This window comes from Xenopus laevis, chromosome 9_10S, assembly GCF_017654675.1.
Source record: "Xenopus laevis strain J_2021 chromosome 9_10S, Xenopus_laevis_v10.1, whole genome shotgun sequence".
NCBI classification, from domain to species: Eukaryota; Metazoa; Chordata; class Amphibia; order Anura; family Pipidae; genus Xenopus; species Xenopus laevis.
The window spans coordinates 32,970,994-32,981,163 of record NC_054388.1 but is presented as its reverse complement, the minus strand read 5'-3'; the positions used below and the strand labels follow the sequence as shown (position 1 = coordinate 32,981,163).

The following is a 10,170-nucleotide window of genomic DNA, read 5'->3' as shown; positions in this document are numbered from 1 at the left end:
TTCCTTCTATTGTGTATACATGGGCTTCTGTATCAGACTTCCTGTTTTCATCTTAAACTTTCAGGACTTGGGCTTGAGCATGCTCAGTTTGTTCCTCTCCCCCTCCCTCCTCCCCTCTCTGCTGTAATCTGAGCTTTGAGCTAAGCTATGAGTGAGCAGGGGGAGATATGGCAGTTGTTATCCTAAACAAATAGAGACAGTGTCTAAAGCTATTTACTCATGTATGGAAAAGCATTCAAAAGAAAAAATGGCGTTCTAGCTTGTACTGCTGTGGCTAATCTATTGACAATAAGCTGCCTTGGTAGCTTTCCTTCCCCTTTAATAAATTTGTTTTATAAACATTTTTTTTAAAGAAAAGAAATACATATAAAGACAGATTAATCAGATTTAATTTTAAAAAAATTTCTTATTTAATTGAAATGTAAAAAGTGTATACTTATTTATAAAAAAATACTCAAATGTCAAATACTCACGTAAAACATGAAAAAAAACAACTTGAACTTTCTACGATCATCATTTTCAATGAATCAAATTTTGAATTAACCTCAACATTGAGAATTGAATTTTGCTAATACACTTGGCATTGGCGTTGACTTGAGCTTGCCAGCTTTTAGGTGGCCAATTTTTATATTCACGTTTTTTTGTGTGCATTTTGCATTTTGCAATGTAATATTCGTCAACTGACATTCTGTGCAATGCAAACTTTTATTTTGCATAACACATTTTCAAGGCCTGCTTAAAGGTGTTTTAGATTTGCAGTAAGCAGCTATATTACTTCCACTATGGGGCAAACCATTTGCAATATTTCTTCCTCTGTCACTAAATCATTGCTTGGTTCAGAAAAGCTATATTTAATATGAGCTGAATTGTTCTAAAAAACGCAATCATTTTGCACATTGCCAATATATTTCTGTTGACATTTATTACATCTCTTTCTATGTGTTTTTACAGCACAATTTGATCTCCTTGCCAGACTTGCACAAATGCACAGCTTAGATGGAACATTGGTGCTTAAATTCCTTGCCTGGAGGCCAATGTGCCCCTTCCATTAAAAATCTACCAGCCCAAGGTTCTTTTTTGTAGATTGCTGCATCGCCATGTTTGTTCTGTTTCCCATGATGGAACCTATACAAATTGTAATATCTATAAACAGACATGCAACCATATATAAATGTTAATGTGATTTTTAAATTATTTGCATACAATCAATAAACAATCAATGGCCTTTAACTGACCGTGGCCTTGATTTGCAACATTTACAACTTTTTACATTTATGAAATATTTAAAGCAAAGTGTAATTTAAAGCCACATGCTGTTGCCAATATATAACACTAAAGGGGTTATTTATCAAGGTCCGAATTTATCTCAATATAGGCTGCTACAAACTCCGATTTAACTCGCTCGGGTTTTTAACGCTTATTTATTATTACATTTTCCCGAAAATTACCTTTGCGGGAAAAGCTCAGATTCTCACGATTTTTTTGTGAATTTTCACCTAAAACTCAGAATTTTTCGGAAGCTCCGAAAACATCGTGAAATTGCCCGAAACCCCCGACACAACCAAAAATCAATGGGACTGTTCCCATTGACTTTTATGCAACCTCGACAGGTTTGAGATGCCATGTTTTTATATTCAGGCTTTTAAGCCCTCGGGGTTTAATACATTTTTTTTTTAAAGCCTATTATAACACAAAAAATCACGAATTTTTCGGAATTCGGCTAAATTCCGGGTATTCGGAAGCTTAGTTAATAACCCCCTTAGAATGTGAATTGTAAAACTGTTAATTTCTATTTGGTGTGATATTTACATCATGTTGTGTTTTCACTCATTAGTGCCCTTGGATGAACTTTTCAGTGTTAATTTCTCTGTGTTGTCGGTTCCCTCATTGGTGCTCCTCTTTGAGCTGGTCTTTGTGAAACTCCTTATGGAAACTGACAACAGATCTCGAGCTTGCTTGCCTATCAGCACATATATAATCGGGTTTAGGCAGCTGTTGGTATAGGCAATGCTATTCAAGAGAGTCAAAAACACACTAACCTTAAAGACCAGTGCAATATTCATAGTGGACAGAGCTGTCAAGAAAACAATGTAAGCGATAATCAGCGGTGTCCATGTTATGAAATAAACCAGGACCACTGAAACCGTGATTTGATATAATTTGGAGGTCTTTGTTGACTGAGATTTCCATACCTGGCAAACAATGACTCCATTGGAGATTAGGATAACACAGAGTGGGATAAAATATCCAATAACCGCAACAGAGATGATAAAACAAAGTGTTTTAAATATCGATGCAGACCATATTGCAACTGTTTCTTCATTAGCACAACACTCATTGTCTATACACTGTTCTCTCAAACTTGGAAACCGGATGAATGTCTCATGATCATTGCTTGTATTGCTTGTCGTATTAGATATTGACAAGCTGCTCACAGCATAGCTAAATAAATTTTTTTTTGCAGCACTGTTATATTGTTCCTGATCATCCTGCCCAAGAATAAGCAACGAGCAAACTGTTTGATTGTCTATTGTATATATAGCACTTAAAAAAGGCGCTGGAAGACTAGCCAGAGCTGTTAGTATCCAAATACATGCGCAGGTCCTGTAACAAATGGTTCGAGTAAAGAACTTGTGATGCCACAATGGTTTGGCCACTGATATGGCGCGATCAACATTAAGGGCCGTCATGATGAAAATACTCGAGTACATGTTGAATGTTGAAAAGAAATGATAAAGTTTACATACATAGGATCCAAAAGGCCAGTTGCCTGTTATCGCAGTGGTTGCATCGAGCGGCAACCACAAAAGGAAAAAAAAATCTGCTACAGCCATGTTGAGGAACCAGATTTTGGATTTTTGCGTATTCATTTTGAAACCAGTGATGTAGATGACAATGCCATTGCCTAAAAGTCCGAGAACACACGTCAGAACAAAGATCCCAAAAGTGACATAACTTACAGGCATTGTGTCAGTGTTTGTTTTTCCGCCATTAGCATAGAGATGGTCCCACAAATAAAAGCAAATGTTTTCCGAGGCTTTCTTAACATTCATAATTGATCTGAAAATTGAAAGTAAAGACAGTTTCTTTAGACACAATAGAAAAACAGTGCTATTAGCATTTTTTTTTATTTCTCTATTGATTCAAAGTCTTTCTAGTTGTAGTCTAGTTGTTCAAATTTAAAGTAACTTGTCTCTAGTAGGATGTCAAGAGAGATAAGCTGCATGGTTTTTTTTTTTATTTGTGCTTTTTTAAATTGTTTAGCTGCTCTTTAGTTTGGAATTTCAGCAAGTTACCCTAGCAACCAGGCTGTGTAGGGTTGCTACCTTTTCTGGGGCCAGAAAATGGGCAGGGGACAGGGCGGATGATGTCTGAGGTTGGGCAGGGGGCGGGCAGATGGTGTCAGGGCGGGATCAGTTCATTGGGGCAGGACTGATGACGTGGCAATCAGCAATTGGCTGATCGCCATGTCATTATTTTCAATGTCTGGATTTCCTAATTTGGAAATCGCGTGCCAGGAAGGTTTCACACGGACAGCCCTTCAAAATACCGTGCTGTCTGGGTGAAATCCGCACAGGTGACAGCCCTGTGGTTTGAATACAAGGCAGGAATATGAATAGCAAAGGACCTGAACAGAAAGAAAAAAAAAATAAATTTTAGCCTCATGAAGCTTATGGGATTTATGAGTTACTGGGGTCAGTGACTCCAAATTGAAAGCTGGAAATAGAAGAAGGCAAATAATTAGCAATGAGAGTTTTTGTTGAAAAAGCATGAAATGAGTTGAAATCAATGGGTGCATTTTTTTTCCTGCAGAAAATGCGTTGAAGTCAATGGGCATTCTTTTGTGGCAACTTTTACACTGAAAATGTAAAAATTAAAAAGTGGTAAACTACCCATTTAACTTCTCAATACCAGCTAAATCCTCCATGCAGAAGCACTTACATTTACATGGTATAATTGATGACCCCATACTTTGTCAATAATATAGAGAATAATGAACCCCTGTTATAAAATATAAGGATATTATAAGTTTACTCTTGGATAATATTTTAATACTTTAATGGAAATTGGTTGCAATAGGTAAGTTCCCATGGGAAAATTTGCCCAGCATTGATAAATAAGCCCCACAGTGGGTGCAGCAGTTAATGGCTTCTTTTGGAGCTCCTTGATGAGTGTTTCCATTCTTATCAGTACTTTGCTTGAAACTTCAATATATAAAGTGCAGGCATTAATTTACTTTTCTGTAACACAGTAAATTAAGAAACAGTATATAGTCTGTTTAGAGCTCTACGTATATCATACCATACTGTATATGCTTGTTTTTTTTCAAACTAAATTCACATCCTTTAATGACAAAAAACAAAACGAAGATAAAACAATGGTGTCCATGGAAGTGTGCAAGGAGTCACAAAAGGGTGTAAGTACAGGAATGGGATCTGTTATCCATAAACCCGTTATCCAGAAAGCTCCAAATGTTTGAAATCTCAACTAAACCCACATTCTCTAAAACCACGAATGCCATGGAATTTATTTAAAAAAAATCCCAATATAAAGTACGAACAAATTTTTTTTAGAGCTTTTAAAAAATTTAAAAAAAACCACATTTTTCAAGACTCATGGAAAAAATTGAAATTTCATTGTTCGTAAATTGACCTCTTGGACAAAATATCACTCTGATACTGCTGTACAGGGAATTCTGCCTCCTCTTGAAATAGTGACCGCACATGCAGAGTGAGCGCAGCGGAGCCATCTTCTTCTCTTTGGTAGTCTTTGTGAAGTGAGCTGCATATTGGCGCATGTGCAGTTAGAGCAATCTTCCAGTTCGCGACAACTGTGCATGCACAGAACGAGACGGAAATTGCAGAAAGGGAATTGCAAAATATGGCGCCTGTGAGCTCTGCTGCGCTCACTCTGCAAGTGCGGTCACTATTTCAAGAGGGGACAGAATTCTGGGGTAAGACTGTGCAGAGGGGAGGCAGGGAGGGGGCCAGTGGGGACTTAACATTGCGGGGTTTAGTTCTCTTTAAGGTGAAGGTCACAACAATAAAGATGAAAAGAAGAACAGATACAAATAATAATAGATGCATTAAAAATTAGATCTACAAAGAAAGTAGGATTGCAAGCAAATTTGTCTTTGTCTGTTCCACCCAGTAAGAAATTAGGATTTTCTTTAACCATTGAAGTATAGCCAAATGTACCTATTCTGTCACAATAAAAGTTTGTATTTCTTCAAACTCTCATTCCAAAAAGTAATTATGTAACAAATAATATATATATATATATATATAATAGTCCAGAGAAAGCACTCACGGCCATGACCATCAGCTATATATCAAAATATATTTATTCGTGCATGGTGCATAATGCACCATGTACGAATAAATATATTTTGATATATAGCTGATGGTCATGGCTGTGAGTGCTTTCTCTGGACTATTATTGATAAATTTGGTAAGCACCCGGCGAATAATCGAGAGATTGGTGAGTCCCGTTTCCTTCAACATATATATATATATATATATATATATATATATATATATATATATATATATATATATATATATATATATATAAAAATAAAGAAGGTGATCCTTACCCAACACAGCATGTAGTATGTTCGTAGCGAAACCACACGTACTAGTGCAAATAAGAAGAAATGAACAGTGGATATCTTTTATGTCAGTATCGAGAGTCATAAGCCAATCCCCTTAAGGTCTCTCACTATAGGCTCTGCCTTTGTGTGTTTTGTTTAAGTTTTCTCTTTAATTGTATCTGCAGAGGGCACTGGGACCACACATAAAGATTCACGCAATATTGTTATGTCAAACTGCTTGAAAAATTTCTCACATAATATTCTGATTTGTGTTGTTTCTAGGGTGGAAATACAGCTTGTTCACTCTAAAGTGGGACCTTTTTCAGTGAGTTATTATTTTGCCAAATTTATAAATAAATATTCCAGTTTTCTATTGAAGTTTACATGCAAGAAATTTTAAATATTCTGCTGACGCAAAATTACCAGCACTGTCATAGTTGCTTCATTACATTACACTGTATTTAAACATGGGGATGAAGCTGGCCATAGATGCAAAGATCATTTGAATCCTTGAACGATCTCCCGACCTGCCATTAACCATTCCGATCAAATAAAGTAGTAAAAGAACAGATCAGCCGATATTCTGCCCCTGACAGCAATCGTACTAAAGTTATGTCTGGCAAAGCTGGTGTCTCCCACTGAAAATCGTCTGATCGGCAATACATGCAGAGAAATTGAAAAAGAAACTGCTGCGGAGCGCTGACACAAGTAACATCAAACTTCGGCTTTATTCAGACGCATGTGAGGTTGACAGTGGAGGGTGTACAAATACGGAGTGACCGGTGTATCGCGAGAGCAGTGATCAAACAGGCGACGCAGTGTTCTGGGTGAGCTCCGCCATTATCGCATCGGTAATTGAAAATTATTGGCAGCCGACAGAAATCTTTTAACCTGTCCGATCGACCAAAGGACCAATCTACGCGGACGAAAAATGTCAGGACTCTCCACACATGGTTTGAAAATCGTACGAATCCTCTATTCGTAATATCGGATCTTTGCGTCTATGGCCAGCTTTAAGGACACACTTGTAAATTATTGGGAAAAATGGGTTTCTTGCTTCCAACTCCAGTTGCAGGAACAAAGAACATGCAGCCAGATTTATGCAGATCAATTGGGACTCTTATTAAGGGATTATTTTGCATTTTCAGGCAGTCTCTGACTGTGGAATTTTGGGGAACTGTTTTATACAGTCCTAAAGTACAATATTCCTTTAGGTATACAACCCTGATGTTGCTGGACTATAGCTCCCAGCATGCCTTAACCTTGATCATATGTTATATTATTCTGGGATTTGTAGTCCTGCAACAAGTGTGTTTGAGCAGTGCAGTGTAGCATTGCTTACATCCCCTTTAACAATGTGTTTGTGAGATCTTCAACCTAACATTGTCTTCTGACTGCAAACAATACACTCATGAATGCAGGATCGGACTGGGCAGCAGTCCTGGTGGGCCCCTGGTCCCCCTCTGGCCCCACGGCCCTCTACTGTGACGCGAAGGCGCCGCTCGGCACGCTTGCTTGCGAAAAATTTCAGGAGAGGGGGTCTGGCACGGCGGGGTCGGGCCCACCGGGTTTTTTCAGACACTGCATGAATTGAAACTGCATGAATGTTTGAAACAGGATAAAATAGTAGGTTGAGGAAACACATTCATGAATTTCTCAAAATCCATAGTTACAATGAATAACACCTATTTCTGGAAAATAATTTGTAAACTTTTGCATTAGTGTCAGTTTACAACCTAGCTGTTGAACCCTTCTAAGGCCCATTTGCCCCAAAACGACATATACTTATGAGATCCATGAACACCTTCTGAAAAAAGCTGTATATGGCCTCAAGCTCCTTCTACTGACCACAGATAATACTCCAAGTAGTACAAGGTTAGATGCCCATTTACTAAAGGTCCAATTTTAGTGGTAGAGCTTTCTGAAACCACAATTTAACTCTATTTCTCTAAAATACCAAATGCCATGAATGTTATTAAAAAATCTGAATAAAAAAAGTACGAATGGAAAAAAACCCTTAACGATCTAAAAAAAACAAACAAATATATCTTTAAAATTTCTTTTTTTTTCTGGACAATTACTAGTGAAAAAAATATCTTAAAACTTCTAAAAGTCTGAATGGTAAAAAAAAAAGGTCAATAGCATTAGCGCAGCTCCCATTGACTTCTATGGGACCTCAACTACTTTTACTTGGCACAGTTTTGTATTAGAAGGAGTTTTAGAGAAAAATACGATTCGTGAAAAATAAAAGGAAGTGTGAATTTTAGTAAATTGACCCCATAGTTTCTAGTCTTTTGAAGAGATTTGTAGGAGACATACCACAACCACTAGAATAGTGGTTTTAACTATCTGTTTGTACTGTTCTGTAGGTTTCGGTATTAAGTGTGGGCATGAACTATTATGTCTCAACAACCCTTCTTCCTTGTGTTAATGGTAAGTAGCCAGATGGTAGGGCCCATTTATGAATGCAGTGTAAAATTCAGAAGCATATCCCTGTTTTCTACCCACAATGCATGTTTTTCCCCCTCAGAATCCCAATGAAACTGTATTATTGTCGCTAAATACAGTTCCCAACAATATAATAATATATTGTGCTGTCACCTTAAAGAAACAGTAACTCAAAAAATGAAAGTGGTTTAAAGGGGACCTGTCACACTAAGAAATAATTCCAAATTCATATCTATTTTGTGTTTGTTAAGCAAAATAAACTTTACTTACACTATATAAATTATTTAAATATTTGTTGGAGTCAGCCTTGTAATTCACAACCACAGCAAGCAGGCAGCAGCCATTTTGTGTAACCAGATTTGGCTGCTAGAAGTATGATTTTTTCGGTCGCAGCTCATAGGGCCTTATGGCTTAAGGCTTGGTTCGCAGATACTGCCTCCAAGAATGTCCTCTGTAAGCTCCTTTTGAAGGACAGATGCTCTTTGGAAAGGCCTTAGAGGAGATCATTAATAAGTTGTCAGGAGGGTAGAATACCTTTCTTCCTCAAACTCCCAGACATTTTAGAAAATCCTCCAAAGCGTCAGGATCGTTTCATGCCCAGACGAAGAGATGACACAAGATCTTATAGACCAGGTTAAGAGTTTTTTCGTCCCACTGCTTGGAAGGCTGGATAGTCAAATGTGTTCAAAGGGTTTAGACCCAAACAATCTAGATCCCCAAAGGGACAATCCAAGCAACAATGATATGAGGTTATAAAAGTTATTCAAGCTGTTTTGAGTTCGAATTAAACAGATGTATTCTATTCCCGCCCTTTTTTATTGCTTGGGTATTACCCGTCAGTTGATGCTGATGGGGGATGGCCAGGGAAAGGAGGAATTCTATCATACTTACCGTGATTCTCCTTTCCTGGCCATCCCCCTAGTCAGCATCCCCTCCAGAAACCTTTGTACAGAGACAGGGGAGAAGTAGGTAGGTGGGGTTTTAAACTCTGCTAGGGGACACATCTGTGAGTGGGAGGAATTCTGGTCAGTTAATGCTGACTAGGGGGATGGCCAGAAAAGGAGAATCATGGTAAGTATGATAGAATTCCTCCTTTGTGTAAAACACCTGTTGGCTGTGCTCTTGTTCACTATCTTGCTTACATGATCCAGTGAGTTTCCTGCAAAGCCTGTGTAAATTTTATATCAGATGGATAGATATATGATTGCCACCTTTGTGTGGTTCACGATCTTGGCAAGGGATGGCAGGTCAGTGAGGTTGCAGGTGGGGCGTGCTATGTCACATGAGCGGGGGCTATGGTGGTTATTATTGGCTGATTGCCATGTCAATCAGGGGAGATCCTGTCTGGTTTTCTTGACCCAGGCAGCGATTCTGAAAACCCGGGTTGTCCAGTTCAAATCCGAACAGATGGAAAACCCTAGATAGATAAAAAGAAGGAAATTAGAAATTTCCTGAAAGTTCATTGGCCTGTGGCTTCATGTTTTTATAGGGCTCAATTACAATGCCCTTTAATTGTTGAACTATTACGTGATGTGATCAGGGCCACGTCTGCCGTGAGGCAAGGTGAGACCCTTGCCTCAGACGGCAGCGAGCGGCCAGTTACAAGGTGCGACAAAAAGCCACCTCTTGTTTTAAATTCGGCTCCGCTAGTGCAGAGAGCGCCATTGCGCTTACTGCACTAGTGATACTGCCCCTTAGACCTGCTCCGATGCTAATTTTTAAGTGCGAAGCAGGAGAGGAGGAGGGTGGCCTCTGGGCTGCTGCCTCGGGCGGCAGTAGCCCCAGAATCGGCGCTGGATGTGATTTTTATATTTTCAGCACTACCTCCTGTTTGGGGCAAATGCACACTATGAATAACAAATGGCAATCACGGAGCTGAATGGACATGGGAAAACAAACAAAGGAGCATTAATTTTAAGGCATTTTCCTGGACCATAACTTTGTTTTGTTTTGTGTAAATATACATCCCATGTACTGTATATTTTATGTGTGTTCATTATGTAAAAGTCCTATGGTTCAACTTTTAATTTATTCTGAGATCAAAACATTGATGATTCAAGCCTGGAGTTGAAAATTATATTACCCTGAAATTTACAGAAAAGTTCAGCACAAGCTTTTATTGTATTCTT

At 38.4% G+C, this 10,170-nt stretch overlaps 1 protein-coding gene across 1 annotated transcript; it reads right to left on the bottom strand.

Moving 5' to 3' along the window:
* Positions 1–1,649: 1,649 nt before the first annotated feature.
* Positions 1,650–5,650, bottom strand: LOC121398945 (C3a anaphylatoxin chemotactic receptor-like). The gene is made up of 2 exons (XM_041578577.1): positions 5,597–5,650; positions 1,650–3,060 (listed from the first exon to the last, which is right to left on the bottom strand). Exon 2 carries the CDS (start codon positions 3,051–3,053, stop codon positions 1,824–1,826), a length of 1,230 nt encoding a protein of 409 aa, XP_041434511.1. The 5' UTR covers positions 3,054–3,060; positions 5,597–5,650; the 3' UTR covers positions 1,650–1,823.
* Between the last annotated feature and the right edge of the window lie 4,520 nt (positions 5,651–10,170).